Source organism: Manduca sexta, chromosome 9 (assembly GCF_014839805.1).
Source record: "Manduca sexta isolate Smith_Timp_Sample1 chromosome 9, JHU_Msex_v1.0, whole genome shotgun sequence".
NCBI lineage: Eukaryota > Metazoa > Arthropoda > Insecta > Lepidoptera > Sphingidae > Manduca > Manduca sexta.
In genome coordinates, this window is record NC_051123.1 from 7122753 (window position 1) to 7142030 (window position 19278).

A 19278-nucleotide genomic window follows, 5' to 3' on the forward strand; every position below is an offset into this window, starting at 1 on the left:
TTGATACGGTGTTCTTCATGCATTGTTATGTCTTGTACTACATGATATAAAGTTTTGGCTAAACCTTAATTTTATTTATAGGCAGACATAACCGACAGGCATTCGGCCCCATGTATCACAAAGATAAAATGGCCCTAAAACTTAAATTGAATTCTGTCACAGGAATACTTTTTTCTTTGTGTATATACTAAAACACGGATATAGAGTATTGCATTTATTAACCATAAAAGAACAAAAACAATTTTATTGCACAAAGAATTTCTCATCTTTATTCGTGTCGTTCAGGCATGCTGGAAACCCATCTCCGAGGTGGAGTTCTGCAGCAGTTCGCTCTATCTCAGACCTGTACGGCATCTGATCAGCCCTGGCCGAGAGAGAGGCGACTCCCATGTGGCAATCCATCATGAGCAGAAACTGACCAGCACGGAGTAATTTCATCCGGAATTTTAGGAGAGGGACTGCTTTGCGTGTTGGCGATATGTCTGGAAGATAATTATATGTTGAAGCTAATGATTTTTTAATGTTTACGCAAATGTTAGATGGATATAATATTAGTTTTCAGATTTTATTGCTGTTTTTTATATTTTAATTTTCACCTTATATTTCGAAGACTTTGCAGCCTTCATAGTTACGGGGGTCCTGAGGTGTTGGTCGTCGAAAAATCAACGTAACAATATCTACCTACTCTTTACAATTATACATTTCTTATAGAAATATAAAAAACCGCGATAAATTCCGAATATTATCTACTTATATTGCAGTGGCTTTCACTCTGCCACACCCGTACAAAAAATACAACGCACTAGAGGTAGCTCGCGGCTTCGCCCGCGTTTAAAATCTTTCCCTCTACAAAAACCCAAAATCACTATAGCAATCCGTTGTATCATTTATACGACGTCAGATCCATTTACTTAAAAAATAGATTTAAATGCAAATATTACCAACGGGAGTAAATTACCGAGATATGAAGTAATAAATTCGTCTATATGTTAATCTAGGCCGTGTTTATCCCTGTGTTAAATTTCATCTAAATCCTTTAGTAGTCTAGTACACTAACATCTAATCAATCAAACATCCAAACATTTTCGTTATAGAAAGAAAGTAAGATACTAATACCCACTCCCATCTCTAACAACATTCGGGACACCGACGAAGCTGCCAGCGGGACCCTGGTCCGCGAACAGGAGGAGCTCGTGGCGCGCCTTCCCCATGGTCACGTGGAGCGTGGCTGCCTCCCAGTTGGGCTGCATCTCGAGGTACTCGTACATATCGTTCCAGATTCGGTGGATCGTCTAAAGCAAAACAAGGAGTTATAATAATATAATAATATCAGCCCTGTATTATATACTTCTATGGCCTTCTCTACTACTGAGAGGGATTAGGCTTTAGTCCACCACGCTGGCCTAGTGCGGATTGGTAGACTTTACACACCTTCGAAATTCCTATAGAGAATTTCTCAGATGTGCACGTTTCTACACGATGTTTTCCTTCACCGTTAAAGCGAACGATAAATTCACAAAGAATACACACATGATTTTAGAAAAATCAGAGGTGTGTGCCGTTGGGATTAGAAACCTGCGGACATTCGTCTGGGCAGTCCGTTCCACAACCAACTAGGCTATCGCCGCTTATTAAGGATTTATAATATAATATGTTTAATATTTTTTTTTATTATATCAGTTGCGAAGGGTTCATATATTCTTGTCGGCTTCCTTTCGTATCTTATGTTAAATCTAATTTTCAATTAACGATTTGTAGACTGCAATCATGCATATTAGTAGTATCTATATGCGTCAAGTTTCGCTTCGGAAAATATCACCCTTCGCCACTGGTAATATGTCAGTGGGTTACCTAACGTGAATTCATCTCCACTGCTAATAAACAGTGACTTTGGTAGGATGTATTTTATATCCTCCCAGATAGCGACCGCCGTACATAAGATGTTAAAACCCGCCATAATGGCCCAAGTAAGTGTATCGCGTTTCAGAATCCGCCTGAGTATATCCGGTTCCAAATGACCGGCATAATCTCGTTTGTCGAGGGTTAATCATCTCTAGTCAGTCGACATTATTTTGGACCCCACTCCACTTACCATCAGGTGCAGTGGCGTCACTTTGTTATGCCCCAATAAAAAAACACCCATAAATTCAGAAGCATCATGGATACGCAGCAGGTCCTAAATGAAAGGTAAAGGAAAATAAGAGAGATGAAGGAAGACAGAAAAGTGATCGACCTCGGAAATATCAGCCGCCGTATAAAACGATAATAGATGTCACTTTACGTTGGTTTTGTGTGAGACAGCGACACAGTTCCAGAAAAACCGATCCATGCATGCTATAGAAAATTTATCTATAGAGTTATTCTAGCAAAATAATAATTATTTTATTATCAAATCAGTCCAGACGTAATGTATGTATGCACCCACGATGCCAGTCTACAATTTGATAACGATGTAAACATATGGTTTTTCATTTGCTATGTGATTTTGATTTACGCAGCATTTTACGCCATATTTATTTCGATAATGGACGTTGACATTAACCTTAGTGGCCTCAGCATTATTAAGAAGTAATAAATCCTATCATTAATAATCAATCAATCATATATTAATATGCCAAAGGCATACCAAGCTGGGTATTTTAAAATCATTATCAGGCATGATATAAATCAATATTATTTGCACAAATTATTATAATGGCGTCGATAATTAGTCAAGATCAATGTTTCCTGTAAATCGTAATATGTCGAGGGTTTACTCCGAAAACCCTCTAAACTACACTTTTAAAAAAATTGTCACTGAGGAACTAAGGTGTTGGTCGTCCGAAAAGTCAAAGTTACAATATCTGGCAACATTTTACAATTACTATAAAAACATAACTGACCGATTGTGTGGCATTCTTAAAGTTCATGTCCAAGCATTTTTTATCTAGTTTCATGTTCCACGTATAATATATTCTCCAGGGCTTGCCAACCACTTGATCTATGTCGAAATACGGCTCCTTTTCCAACACCTTGCACGCTTCATCATTCTGTTTGTAAAACTCCGGTTTTATATTCTTCATCAAATCACTAACAACTGTGCTTACAAAAAGCGTCAATATAAATAAATGCTTTATTAAGTCCATTTTAAGTCTATTTTGGACTGCTTTACTGTATTGTCTTGAAGAAACTAGTGCAAGCGCTTAAAGCGCTCTAAGCGGAATGAAACGCCTGGTTCAATTGTGTCCCATAATAAAGGCTTAGTGTGTGAACGATGTATGTTATGTCGGATTGTTTCCTATGTTTGTGTCATGTAGACTTTTAAACATCGTACATTAGCTCTTTACTCATTGTACTTCATGTTTTGTTGGCTTTGTTGGCTTGTCTTAAACATCTACAATATCCCCTATCCATAAAAAAATGGTTGATTTTGAAATCGCGGCTCGGATAAAGTTGTATTGAGTTTTTCTGCTCAGTAGCAGGCCGGAGTAAGAAATTTGTGGCCTCAATGACTTCTAACAGAACAGTCTGGAAGCCTTTTGGCCTATGCTTAGCAGTGGGCTTCCTGTGTGATGATTATGGTGGTAATGGCTCGTTGGTATCACATTGGACACATGGGATTCCGTTCCATGCAATGGCGAGAAATGGGTGCCTTAGTTACACCTTCGCCTACCATCTTCAGGGATATAGCAATGCTTGTAGTAGTGTTTTTATTTTTTCAATAACTGTAAAATTTTTGCAATTAAAATTAATAGACTTTCATACTCCAAATCAACTGCTCCAATTACCGCCAAATGTTAATTGAGTTATAATTCTAAAAATAGCTTGTATAGTTGATATTTTTATAAATGGCAGCACGCGTGTAGCAAATGATATCATAACTTGTTTTGACCAGAATAAATGAAATAACAATTGACAATGTGTTTATTCGAAGTGAAAGCCAATAATTATGAAATATTTTGTGACATTGTACATGAACATACGCTACGAGTTACTGGCCGATGTTCACGCTAATTAGTTTGTATATATTTAATTGCTTGCAATTATTTTCTTTCATAACATTACGACCTTCATTCCGTTTGGCATTTGTACATGGCCAGTATTTATCATGATTCTGAAAATGAAATTCTAGGGTTGGCTGCCGTGCCCCCGTACAGTTCGGCTCATTTGTTGTACCGTGGGCGTTACGCGACCGGCCACCGATGCGTATCTTCGGAATAGGTGGAATTGGTGGGCGGAATATTATTACCAGTCGTTATGTTCAATGACAGAACGCGAGGCTGTATTTAATGACTTCGCCGCCCAGCGGTGGCAGTGGAAAATTAAAAAAAGTATACCGTTCCGATTAGATTTTGTTCTTTTTTCAAATAAGTATAGAAGAGATGGCTTACTTAGAGATTTCATGTTTAACCTTGGATACAAATATAAATATTCACACGTACGCTTGCAATAGTATTTTCAGATTGTTTATTTAATTTATTTAATTAATTTTTCTTTTACTCAAAATACTCCATTAGTGAAAAGGAACAATTAAAACAATGTAATATAAATATAAACAATATAATAAGGTATACATTTTGTTATTTAATAATGGTTATCAGACCGTTAAAATGTTATTGTATATTTTCACGCAGCTATATTTACATAAATTTCATTCAATCTAAAGATATCTGATAAACACCACGTTTTGGTTCATGCATACGAATCTTAATAGTTATAACGGCTAGTGTGAGGCGTAACCAACACGCAGTGGGCGTACATTCATGATTTATGTTATAACTTATAAATGTTCGTAAAACCACCTTTCCATAGAAAGTCTTATATAAACAAACGGTGCTACTTCGTAATTGCTTTGTGATTTCAACTCTCCTTAACAATTGATAAAAAGTTCTATGTACTTTTCTATTGAATACAATATCTATCAAATAGGTTAAAACTGTCAAAATTTCTTTACTGAGTATACATTTTTTACACACACATACACACATATTTCTTTACAATACATTATCTCTACACAAATTAAACAATAAAAATTGTATGAGTTGCAAACAAAGCGCCAATCGGTCTAAGCTAGTGCAGGTGAAATGTGGGTAGGACGAGTGCGGGCTGTCATTCGCAGACGTGACGCCGCCGCGGGCGCACGTCCTGACAGCGTCTTGCAGGGCTGTGTAATGGAATATAATTATATGCTTCTTTTTCTACAATAATTGATTGCTTTATGTTTTTAGTTTATTATTGGAAAGTTTTTTAAAGGCCTTTTTAATTAATTATAACTTCATCTATGTGAAAATAGAAGTCTCAAATTCATGTGGTGAAGATTAAAATTTTGTAGTACTTAAAATTATAAATATAAATTATTTAGCAATTTGTGCGTTATCGTCTAACCAGCAACCCAAGTATAAAAAACAATCTAAATTCAAATTCATGATATCCAAAACACGAAATATCTTAAACATAGAGCAACCCTATGCCGATTTAAGTGGGCGCGATCGAGCTCTGAGTGACGGCGGATCGAGGGCTCTTGTACTGAATGGATATAAATTAATGCCCTCCGCGATATTAATGGATCGGAAGGTGACTTACTGGTTTCCTTGCCACCGCGGTTAAGGATCTTTTTAAGTTCAATATAGTACAATATAATACAACCAACTGGAGTCTTCTGTCTCGTCTCGTAATTTTTGAATTAACTTGGCGTATTTGTGTTACTGTGAGACTGCTGTGCTAGAGTCTCGAGTTTGATCCTCGCGTCAGGCATATTGATATCGAGTTTTTCGCAGTATTAGCCTTGAGTCTGGAATTTATGCCCGATATGACGACAAGCTCACCCCCTATCACATCATGGAGCGATACACACGGCGCAAAGTGAGCGTACCATTTGCGTCTGCCTACCCTTTCGAAGATAAAAGGCGTGAGTGTAATTTCTAAAATATTCATGACCTGATATACGATGTAATAGATTATAAGAATACCGAGATGCAATAAGTAAGTCAACCTGGTCGGTCTAGCAGATAATAATTATAAATAGCCACAGTACAAACAGCTCATATTAATATCATATTCTACTAACTAGCTTCTAAGATAGCGAACTAGTCCGCTCACCTTGATTGCTTTAAAACAATATTTTTAACACACATAAATTCATTTTTTAATCATTTAAATCCTGCAGTACGGGACTGTTCTAGTGCAGTGATTATTGCAATTTGAAATTATGGTCTAATAAAAAAACATATATATTATAGATGAACGCTTACTTATTCGAATAGCAAAAACTAAGGAAAGCTCTATGATTCCTACATATTAGGCGAGAATCTCCAATAGTCGCGTTCCTTAATTTCATATACATGAGGTATTTAAAAGCCAACAAAACGATTACAATAAAGAGTACACTTGACTAAGTTAGCCTCTGTTTTATCTGAACTAAACTTCAAGTTAACATACATTCGAAACAATGCCGAACGATATAACTTTTCTATTATTTATCCAACGGCATAACCCTAAATATAAATTACGAAAGAAATACAATTAGGTTTAGAAATTTAGAAGTTAATGTATTTTGTGTCTTAAAACCATCGAGTTAAGATACATATTAAATGTACCAAACTATGTGGATATAGATTCATATTTTTTATTATTCGTCCACCGCCATAGCCCTAAACATTTTAATATAATAATCTTACTTAACAGTTGCTTCTATGTCTTCCAACTGCAGAATCACAAGTGCTTGCATAAAATAGCGCCTCTCGCCAATGCAAAATCCGACGTATTTTTTCAGGTCACAATAAGACTATTTTTGTTTGCAAAAGCTATCAAGTCTGTCCTCTAGTGTAGTTCTCCCAGTTTGGGGATCCTTCAAGCCGAGGACTCGTGCATTTGCCGTCATGCCACCCTATACTGCCGTGCTAAGCTCAATAACGGTATCTTAAAAAAATCAAAATCTTAATTTTTATGTTGTCAGATAGCTGAAAGAAATACCCACCCAATGAACTTACCTAAATAACTGTATCTTGTTTAGAACTTGTTCAAAAACTTTAAAAGAGTGTCTATCTCATTTTTACATACAAAACTATAAAACTGTATTAACAAAACTGCGATTATCTCGAAATAAGGTTTCCCTAACATACCGCTTTTGCGCTTAGTACGTCAGTATAGTCAGCCCCTGAGTACCTACTTGAGATGTGTGAGCTTCAAGTACGCTGTCTTGTATAACGCATAAACTGAATACTACAAGATATGCCCTCGGGCTGACCACTTTTATACTCGCTGAAAACCCTCGCCATCTACCTATCACGTAGTATTAATAATATATCTATACTACATAATATTTACCTATATCATTTTTTGATTTCGCGGAGAAAGTACCTACTTATCTACGTGACTATGTGTACTAACAATGTACCACTAAAGCGTCAGTAAATTAACTTTAGAATTTCTATAATTATTCAGAGAAAAACTATTTTCATTACTTTGTATATTTTTTAGTCTTCCTTACATAAACGTATGTAACGAGTTCGTTTTTACAGCAAACTAACAAAAACTTTAAAGTGAACACGGTAAAAACATTATCATACAATACTCAACATTATTACCAAAGATATTCGCTCCAATACTGTAACTTTACGTCAAAATAAAATTACCTCTACTCAGAACCAAGTGATATCACTTTCGTGTCGACTTTTCCTTTCACTGTGCCGAATAAGTTAGGAAAACATTTTCGCGTCTGTAGTTCCGTACCCTCCTATAATCCTCTACCTGCTGAGATATACCGTACTTACCCCGCACAGCCACTATCATCCATACCTACCATTTATTGTACAGCACAAAACAGCAGAACTTTTGAAAATTGATAAATAACTTTCAACCATATATTTATAATCATAAAGTCTAAATTAACTCGTGCTGCTCTCGTAGTTAGGTTCTGATTTATGATTGGTCATCCCCCCACCAAACGCTCGCGCGCCCTGCCTCATGCATTTAAATTGCTTCATTACAGAAGTAGACGCCGCTGCGTAGGGTTGTCCATTGGGAAAAATGTTTTGTAGTTTCCCGTGAAAGTTTCTTTCCGTTGAGCACACACTTGTTTTGTTATTTGAATAAAACCTATTGGGACTCGACACAGATTGGCCACATTTAAATTTATTATTGAACTGTATTTTGTATGTAATTGTCTTAAATATGTAATTGGGGTGAATATAATATACTATGACAATTATAAAAATAGATTATTTCGAGGATATAAAAATATCAGTTGTATATACTTAATTAAATATTGAATACTTATTTACGACTTTGATGTCAACATCACGTATTCATAAACGTCTAACTATTTCAGTAGAGCTGTAAAATATGATAGTCATCTATTTATATTTACAACTGCTTTCCTTCAGTTACACCCCTGACCCCATGGAAATGCTTAAATATGAGGAACATTTCCCAAAAGTTTCACAAAGGTTGCTAAATCTTACCAATAATTCGGCTGGTCAATTAAAACTGTAACCAGGGCAACAGCATCTCTAGTAACTCATTGCAATAACGATAAAAAGCAATCAAGTCCAAATTCACCTCTGTCAAAAACTACAAAATCAAAATTTTAACAAAATATGACCAGGGTAACAGCGTCCCTACTAACTCATTGCGATAACCATAAAAAGCAATCAAGTCTAAATTCACCTCTGTCAAAAACTACAAAATCAAAATTTAACAAAATATGACCAGGGTAACAGCGTCCCTAGTAACTCATTGCGATAACCATAAAAAGCCATCAAGTCCAAATTCACCTCTTTCAAAAACTACAAAATCAAAATTTAACAAAATATGACCAGGGTAACAGCAGCCCTAGTAAGTCGTTCCCGGGCGGGGGAGGCGGGCCGCTATCTGCGCGCCGATCATTAGTCCAGGAGTGGGCAGACGCGAAATTTTGCATGCTACCGACAATATTCTGAGCAGACTGCGATGCCAATGTCAGTATTTTGGTTAGTCTACTTATATACTTTGTTTTTATGGAAGATTAATAATGTACTTACATTGGCTTTGGTTATAAGGAAGTTGGGCATGTTTGCTTCTGTCCTTTATAACTTAGATATACATACTCGCAAACAATAGTCCTTATGTCAATGACATTGTGGTTCATTATGCTGGCCGTGTGAAGTACCTTACAGATGTTGCCCAACAGCCCAAAACTGAGACCAATTTCTTACCTTATAGTTTAGAACAAAATTCTCTTGACATTACAGGCATGAAAGGATGCTAATGGCACCATCAGGCAACCAAATTTACGCAGTTTTTTAGTATATATAAATCATAGCTACCGTAAACAAAATGAAAATTCATAAATATTAGAACAATTCAAAATGTCCGACATTACCATGATTAATTACATTAAAAATTAAATGACAGCTCCCTTTTATCAATTTATGACGGTATAAAATAAGTAATTAACATGTCATTACTGTTCAGGTGGGCCGGCGACTTCTGTTACAAATTTTTGTTATTAATTAACGAAATCAACTTTAATTATAGGTAAAAGGCGATTTATACAACCGCCCGCGAGTTTAATTTACTCTGATGACTTAGATGATTGAAGGCTTTGTGAGATGGAAAGTAATTTACATAAATGATGTTCGAAAACGCGTGAGATTTCGTGTAATATTTTGTATTGAGTCTTATTTCACATAACTTTCTATAAAGTATGATTGGAGAAGACTTACTAATATATTTTTAAATGGAAAGTACCTCCTCCCTATAGAAAAAATATTGGATGTGTTATTGACTCTTGGGCTGACAAATTGGGACATTGGGAAAAACAAAAATTTTAAACCTATTGCAAGCACAATGCAAGACTTAAAAGTATAAATGCATATGTATACTTCACTCCAGTTTTCCGTGATAATAATAATAAGGTGGTGGCGTTCCCTGTATTTTATTTTACTATAGACAAATCAGAGTTCATTGTGTTTTTACATTTGGTAGAAACCTAGTTACTGCTTCTATAAAACACTTTCAAGATCAGTGAGTATGTATTTATAATAGCTTATGCCCGCGTGAAAATGTTTTTCGGAATAAATATTTCTCGAGACAAAAAGTAGCCTATAACAGTAAGGAGTAATATAGCTTCCAATTTGTGAAAAAAACTACATCGGTTTAGTAGTTACTGAGAGACACACACATCACACCTTTATTGCCGAAGGGGTAGTCTGAGATGCAACCACTACACCCACTTTTCGCCAAGTATATTGCATCCCATTATGAGATAGGGGACAATCCTATCACCATATCAAACACAAACTCCAGACTCCTAGAACAGAAAACCAAATATCATTTTAGCCGACCGAGGATTGGATCCAGGGACCTCAGAGCGGTGTCCTACAGTGCACGTAATACAACTATTCCACTGAGCCGAACAGTTTCAATAGTTCTCGTTAATACATTTCCAGTGATAATATATGACATAGATGAAATTATGCACGCTGCAGACAAATCTGACGATACCACGACTCTTTGCTGTGGAGGGAAGTAGACAATTAATATTTCCAACTCCTCTCTATCTTTCTATTTGTTATTAATAGATGATTTTTGGCATAACATTAGCGGAGGCAAAAACAAATATGTTGTTTTATCTAGTAGCGCAACGTAAAAAATATTCTTTCAAGATGATTTTTCAAAAATTACTTGTTAGAAACCAACATAGAATTTGTGACGAAATTTCACAACGGTAGGCTATGCGTTATTTTTCAGCCAGTGTTATGAATTGTATTAAATAAGTCGTAATCCCTGACACACATTTATATTAAAAGTTAAGTGATTTTAACTCTTATAAAAAGTGACATTGACATTCAGATATGGGCAATAAATTCTGATTTTACAAACGGCACTAGAACGAAACATCGATAGACGTGGATATCGCATTATAAAATACATATACGTATAAGTTCAGAAAAATAGGAGTTGTGCCTCTGCCTTACTTTTTGAGGTTAAAATTTTCAATTTATTTTAAAATACTTTAAATGCCAACATAAAATTAAAAATTCAAAGGCTAGTCTATTCATAGGCAGTTGAGCTAACCTCTAAGGCTATATCTGTAAACTAAACTAAGTAGAATATGGCTCTACCACAGCCTATATTCACGTAAGTAGTTTTAGGTATTTTTTGATTGCTGCTTAAAGGATGAGACGAGCTTACCGTTCGCCTGATAGTAAGCGATACGACTGTCCATAAATAGTAGAAACACCAACACTAAATTACAAAGTATTATTTGGTATTCCACTTCGTTCACCGTCCTGAGACTTGAGATGTTAGGTCTTATGTCTAGCAGTTATACGTGAAACACAACAGTTTGACATTGCGGTGGTATCTACCCAAGCCGCCTCTCACATATGAGGGACCTACCATCAGTAAAGTTAGATCTTGATTCCCATCTCCAAATCCAATCCAAATATAAAGGATTCTATTCCAACGAACACTACATAAATATAACAATAGTTTTGAATTTCAAAGTTTGTGTGAAAGTATACATGGTCGATTAAATCCCAATGCAAGTCAATACGCTGCTTGTGTGGTCTAACTTTAAATAATAAAATGTAATTATTATTGTTAATACACGAACAATAATTTTAATTAGTAGTTTAGTTGGTAAAAGTGGGTGAGTAATAACTTTTATGGTCATATTTATGGATTTCAATGTAATTATTGTTAATTTAGAGTCTCTTTATAGGGCAATTGGTGTTGTAGTGTTCGGGACGGCATCAGGTTGGTCTCTAACATTTAATTAATTAATGTACATACTTTATAGACATAATCAACCTTATGTTGAAATTATATTATTTTGTGGATTTTCTCGCGGTTTGTTATCCGACGTTTCGAAGACTTTGCAGCCTTCGTGGTCATGGGGCGTACTGCGGTGTTGGTCATCCGAAAAGTCAAAATTACAATATCTATCTACAATTTACAATTTTGGTTTCTTTTTTGCGTAAACATAAGAAATCGTTATGCAATCTTATGTTCTTTAGTTTTAATTGTTCATTATTTAGGTCATAAAACTTTGTCTATATAGTACACACTATAAGAATATGGGTTCGTGCGAATAGCAGAATATTTTCATTAAACGACGACTTTGACTATTGATCTATATTTTAGGTTTCTTTGACAAAGTGATAACGGAAAAAAATGTAAAACAAAGGCAATTTTTGTGACGTATACGTAATATTTCAGAATTAAATTTTTAAATATTATAATTTATACTATTATTATTGTCTATAGAATTATACTACGAGAGCCTGTTTCACATCTTTTAGCTACTCGTTACATAAAAGTATAAGCTAACCAAATACAAAAGTCATATATAATATGACTTTTGTATTGATCTATGATTCCAAATAAATGGTAATAACTATCTACATTAGCTGTTTAATACGGTAACTGACAAAGAAAAATTACTTGAAACTAGTGAAATAACCACCGAATATAGAAGACGTAATAGCAGATTCTTAACTAGTACTACTTAGTAGAGGATCATGATCCCATAGTTCAAAGGGCAAGTAATGAGAATCGTAAAACACGTCTACCGCTTGAAATCGGAACTCATTTGAATACTAATTAACCACTTAACCACTTAAACTGGCAGCGCAGTAACTCAAGTTATTGATAAACATACGCTTGTAACAAACATAAATCAAAATCTAAACAAAAATAATTTATTAAATGTGAAAGTTCATGCGAGATATTTGACTTTATTTAAACAAAATCCAAACAAAAATAATTTAATAAAAGTGTGAATTCATGCAAGAAATTTAACGCATCTTTATTTAAGCGCATTTAAGAATAAATGATCGCATTATTAACAATACATATTCCTTGAACGCAGCTGTACGTAATACCTTGAAATGTCAACAATTTGCCTATTTTGCCGCCAATCCTCGCCCAGTGTTGCCACAATGAAACTCAAATATCAATAACTACTTATACGCGATCCAATCAAGTAAAGGTGTCACATTACTGCAAACTATTGTTGAAACCCATACCGTGTTTACAAACACAACAAGGGCCTGTTATAATCTGTTTTGGATACGTCCTTTCTATTTTTCGATGTGGCAACTTTTTGCCGGATTGTTTTTTTTTCAGCGGCTCGGCAAAGGTATGGATTTCAACGCCTTATTGTTGGTTTATCCGCATTGTATAAAAGGTGTTTCATGGAAAGGGAAGGTAAATCGTACTTAGCTATTTAAGAATAATTTGATGGGTTGGTGGTCCTTTCACAACCAATAGTTGACATTTTGAAAGGGATACGCTTCTTAAAATTTTACTTTCAATAGAGAAAAACCATACAAGGCGGTCCCAAAAATGTATGAAGAAAATAGTTTCTATTGAATTCACATTACGACGTTTAATCTAATTATTAAGAAATGCAAATAATTTATTGTTCGCGAAATATTATTCTATTGAGAAGTTTTTCCTAGATAAAAGTCCCGTTTTATCTTTTCCTGGGATAAAGTAGTCTATGGCACTCAGGAACTCGGGACACTGTAGCTTCTTATTAGTGTAAAAATGTCAAAATCGGTTTAGTAGTTCCTGTGCTTAGCGCGTTCAAACAAACTTTTCCGCTTTATATGTTAGTATAGATTAATGCTCTCATTATGTACATTAAGTACATCTAAAGCCAATCTATGGCACGAAAACATTTTAATATATAATATATTTCATCTTGACTATATATCATCAAGCTTATAAAAATGTTATATATTCCAGAGAATTGAGAAATATATAATAGCAATTTGTAAATATGAACTTAACGACTAGTTCAGATACAATGTTTCAATTCCACATAGACCTGTAGTCTATCTTATTTCATTCAGCTATGCAAAACAATACAGTATTGGCAGTCTAAACCTCTACTCTTTACTGGTTTAGAACGATTGGTAACAATAATTAATAATAAAAGTAACCTATCTTTTTGTCGTAACAAAAATTATATTTTGCACCTTCCCGCAACTCAGACGAGCGGAAACTTTACAAAACAAACAATATATTTACAACAATTACATTACAACGCAAAACCTCAAGCGTCAAATACCGAACTTTATCTCTACAACTTTATATTTGCCGTCCGCAAACTATGAATGCGACGAACTAACACGTATTGCGAATAGATTCATGCAATGTTAGTAATGGTACACTTTAATTTAGAATAAATAAAATGGTTACACAAATCAGTAATCTCATCTAGATATTACATAAACGTACTTAAATTAGAAGACTCAATTAACATAGTTTTTATGTACCTTGGAAGCCATATAAAAACATGAACAGTTGTTTGTTTGTTACACACGTTACTCATCAAAAACTTAATTAAATATTTTTATTTTCTATTTTCAATACACTAATAATAATCACACCTTTTTATGCGTGACTACTAGTATATTAGATGACGGCAAATGTAAGTTTGTGGTAGGCAGCAAGCGGCGAAGCGTGAACGCTTGAGCAGGACACGAGGGGTCCGTCGTTTATTTTTTCCTTAATCCTAACCGGGATTAGGTTAAAGCCCTTTTGATTGGCAGCCGACGTCGGATGCATGTCTGGCGAGATTCCTACGTGTGCATGTTATTTTAGCGAGAACGATTCACAAAGGAATAATGTTAGTCGCTCCTTATACCTTAGACGATTTATTATTACTTTATTGCTGTAAATCGGTGGTATAAATTGCACATAGATCACATTATCTTTTACCATTAGAATCACATTATATTAGGTTTAGTAAGTAACGGGTATTCAAAAATCGAATTCCATCGAGATTAAGAGCAAAACTGTTTAATGTAAGTTAAATAAAACGAAATGTAAACAAACATTACCACGCATTCTAAATTCAAATGTAATGCCGAAATACACAAAAAATTAACGCTTCATTCGCCATGACGATTCGCTCCAGAAGTTTCTGAACGCCACAAAGCGTTCAGAAGTACAAATAGATGATTGTATAGCATTTGAGTGACCTTGAGAAGCACTTAAGGTTTAACGTCGCGACATTCGTCACGGGGTCAGTTCTCACGCGCTACCCGTGTTGTTGGCTAGCTGATGCCTCTCACTGGGGATTATACGTACTCAGTGTAGGGTTGTGATATGTTTCATTTAATTTAAAAATGTAATTAATTTTTACTTGCGGCCAGCACCAAGATTACAATAAAGTAGAGGCTGTTTTCGTAAAAAGTGGCCCTTAACCCATAAACTAATGTAGCTTCACAATAAAGACAGAGTTTTCAGAATTTAATTTGTAGATCCACCGATTACTTCCCTCTAAAATTACCATCGTCTGTACATTATTTATAAATTGGTCTATGAGTTCATCCAAGTTCTTTTTTTAATTTTTCCTGCGCCAAATACACATTAAAATAATTTCGGAACTTTTGCAAGAATTTGCTTTGTATTCATCTTATGGTACCATAACATAACCAAATCATAATCTGACATATAGTGAAAGTGAATTAGTCCAAATTTGCAATGTGGCTGGTCCCAATAACTGACATTTAAAGTCCCAATATGCGAATGCGGTATGTAACAATATTTACTTTTAGCTTAATTTCTTTGACGATAAGTGATAGGTAATTTTGTTTATTCACAATTTTTTATAACCCTAAAAATATTACTTCTTTCAAAAGACATAATTGTTGTATTGTGCAAGTAACAACCCTAAAGAAACTGTCAGCATGTCGGCCCAGTGACAATTCATTCAGACTACCTGCGCGCGCGCCTAATCCAACTGACATACGAGACGAACGCAAAGATTACGAGAAAGCGTTACATTCATAACACTGATTACCTTCCAAGTATAAACCTCTTCGAGACACTTAATGCAACTGAAAACATACCTAATGTAACCAAGACGTAATTGCACAAAAAAGTAATACAAATATAAAGAGACATAACGTCACGCTTGTATCCCTGAAAAGGATGGTAGAGGCACAGCAGGAACAACCACAGTTTGCAGAGTTGACAATAATGACGTGATATGGGATGCATTTGTCGCCGTGGCATGCAAATTCTAATCCCAAGCCAAATATTAAAGAATATTGCTATTTTTACGAAACAAAAGACGCACGAGATCTTGCTGTCTTCCTTATTGAATAGAACATACATTCTCACAATTCGAACCAAGAAGAATTAAGCGATGATTAAAAGGTACTTTAAACGCCATCTTCTACGCTTACGCTTTTTCCTTATATAGACAATTCAAGACAAAAATATCTCAAACTATCAATGGCGAAGGGCGAAATTTTTAAAAGGTAACCCCAAGGCAAAAAAAATACTTACTTGACACATCGAGGCCAATTGAACAGAAAACGTGAATAAACCTAAAAGGGAAGCCGGTAGGAATCGGGTTGGATAGACGGTCCGCCACTGCAAACTACCTATATCGTTTCTACATCCTTTAATCTTTGGCGCGTGTCCGCTCGCTGACGATTTGAAACATTTATTGGTACGTATTGATCAGAGTGGATTTATTATAACGATACCAGTTATGCGTCGGTGTTCTGTGTTCCCACGGCGATAACATTCACCTTTCTTACGCGTGTGATAGTTATAGATTTAGATATGTCGCGTGTCAATCATGTTCGAACTAGTTGCAATTTATGTCGGACTTTTACTTGCAATGATTGTTAGCAGGAATCTAATCAGGATGTAGCGAAATGTATAAGGTTTTAGTAATTGAACCAATTATTTGTTTCAAATTAATATGTTTTTCGACAATTTTACACATATGTGAACCTTAATTTGATAGGCTTGGCCCCTATCACATCATAGGACGGTTGTTATTCGGCGAAATATGGGTAAATTAAGTACGCCTGTTCTAACCCTTCGTGAAAAAGGCATGGGTGTATGTTTTAAGTTAGCAAAGGCGTGAGCGTATAAGGTAATTTTTGCAATTAGCATCCTGCGAAATAACCAGTCACCTAATTAAATATTTGATTCCTTTCTTCCTGATTCCTAAACTACATAATATTTAACAAAAAAAATAAATCAACAAAGAGTAATACTATTTTAAACATCATTCAATAACTAACAATTTCAATCGGTAAGGGCTAAAACTACTTAATACAGTCATAATATCAAAATCTTATTATATTCCGATAGGGTAGGCGAATCAAACTACGTTTCAACGTATTAACATGAGAAAAGTAAACAGATACTTTAATAACATCATCATAAACCGGAAACGCGGACAATGAGCACATCATGAGAATAAGTGCAGCGATCAACATGCAAGGCTTCCCGAACATGGCCAATCGAGGGTGACATCTTAGGAAACGGTACGCACTGTAACTGAAAAACACGCTTTTTAGTGTTAAAAAAAACTAACATATATTTAACTTAAGTATTCACGGACTTGAAAGGGCTTAAAGAAGTGTATTTGTTTATTGTTTTTAAAGAAATTGTAATATATAATTGACTAGCTATGCCAATAAAATCTTTGGAGAATATTAAATTAGTGACGCGTACTTCGTCTCTCTATCACAAAGGGTCTTCGTATAACCGTCGCGTTTATTGAGTACAGTGCGTACACTAAAGATGCCAATCAGCCCAGCGGACGTGCAGGCTTATATGGTCCATCATCACATAATCGCGTTTTTGTATTTAAATGTACACAATTTGAATACAATGTCATGCTACCGAGATCGATCCGGACTATAATGGGATGGGCGATACATCAACACAGTGGAACAAAGCAGTCAAATTTAAACCTAATGTTGACGGCATAAAACTGATTTAGGTATCGCTAGTTTATGGTTTGTTAAGACGTTTTGCTTAGATAATTGGGGACAAAAGTTTTCACACTATTGAAAATGTCGATTGTTCTCTTTAAGTCAACAGTTCGTTGTAACTCAAAATGCTTATGTACGATCACTGTGAGAAAAAACCTTTGCCAGATCTTACAAATAAGCGCGATACGCCTCGGTGAGTTATATTACGGTACGACTGCAGTGCCGAGGTCTCTAGTTCGATCCCCTGATCGGGCAGTGATATAGGGTTTTCTACTCAGTATCAGACCGGAGTAAGGCATTTGTGTCCAATATGGCGACAAGCTTGCGGTCACGTGGGACGGAATACGCACGGTGAAAAGAGGGTGCACTAGTTGCGCCTCTGCCTACCCCTTACGAGATAAAAGGCATGAGTGTATAACTCCTATTTATAACCGTCCCTTTAGTGAAAATCATCTGTAAGCTCTTTGTTTCCTAAATTATGAAATGAGCGGACCCGCTGTAAGCGTAAAGGTCATCTATAAAAGAACATGACGAATCTTCGAATTATAATTCACAAGTCACTTCGCACCATTGCTCCATATTACGTTCGTTGTAATGATGATTCTTTGGATGTGTTTCATAATACTTAGACTACTTCCCGTTGTAAAACAAGAGATTTAATTGTGAGAGTATCTTTGTAACCGACTCGATAGTGAAAACCGATCCAAAATTGCACCAGAATGGCTCCTTGTGGGAGTCACATTCTGGGATCAGTCGTTAATATATTTATCTACGGCATGGCGACATAACTTAAAAATCAAGTCCTTTATTATAGGAATAGTACAGTCAGGTAGAAATAAATTGACAACAATTATATGCAATTCATCGTAGCTTTGCCAAAATTCTCAAACATTTAAGAAAATACAATAAAATTACCTATACTATACCTCGCAAAACAAACTAAGAAAATAAAGACATCTGCCATCTGTGACAAGAAAATTAACCCAGAATGGGCATCAAATACAAAAAAACAATCCATTCAGATTTGCCCCACAATTACCCATAAAAAGTTAAGACAACCCGAGATATTATCACCAAATTCGACCATAAAAACTGTCATTCATCTAACAAAAACTATCAAAATGCGCTTAAGAACATCGACCTCACACGTAAGGGCGGTTTTTGGAAAAACCGCAGGGATTCCTTTAAAAAAAACTATTTGAATACAGTAGCCCATCTGGCTGACAACGTTTTTACGATGTTTTTTAGTCGAAGGTGTCACCGATGCTTATCAGTCGACGGATTTAACAAACCCGTAAGCCTCGACCGTGTCAACTTATTTTTTACTTTTTCCTTTTATTTTTAACATCAAACCTGTCAGGTTGAATTAGACAAATCCCTTTAGCTCACGCACTGAGCCTTGTGGGCGCGAGAATTTGTTTTTTTCCGCTTAAGCGAAATGTGTAAGCTAAAATTGCTTGAGACATTGTTAATGCCGCTATTTTATAAGCAAGATCAGGGGGCCTAGACAAAAGCCAAGCGTGACGTTAACCGTACTCGCTAATGCCTAATCGTA

General features: G+C 35.4%; 1 protein-coding gene across 1 annotated transcript; it reads right to left on the reverse strand.

The window, feature by feature from the left end:
- Positions 1-201: 201 nt before the first annotated feature.
- On the reverse strand, positions 202-3232 carry LOC115441370. The gene is made up of 3 exons (XM_030166141.1): positions 2883-3232; positions 1121-1292; positions 202-482 (listed from the first exon to the last, which is right to left on the reverse strand). The coding sequence occupies exons 1-3, from the start codon at positions 3123-3125 to the stop codon at positions 244-246; spliced, it is 654 nt and encodes a 217-aa protein (XP_030022001.1). The 5' UTR covers positions 3126-3232; the 3' UTR covers positions 202-243.
- Between the last annotated feature and the right edge of the window lie 16046 nt (positions 3233-19278).

What these genes read in the sequence shown, in the direction of transcription:
- LOC115441370 (XM_030166141.1), bottom strand. Translation starts at nt 3,125, where the DNA reads ATGGACTTAATAAAGCATTTATTTATATTGACGCTTTTTGTAAGCACA. An exon ending in TTAAGAATGCCACACAATCG is followed by an intron (nt 1,293 to 2,882) that starts GTCAGTTATGTT and finishes GTTTTGCTTTAG; the next exon opens with ACGATCCACCGAATCTGGAA. An exon ending in GAATGTTGTTAGAGATGGGA is followed by an intron (nt 483 to 1,120) that starts GTGGGTATTAGT and finishes ATTATCTTCCAG; the next exon opens with ACATATCGCCAACACGCAAA.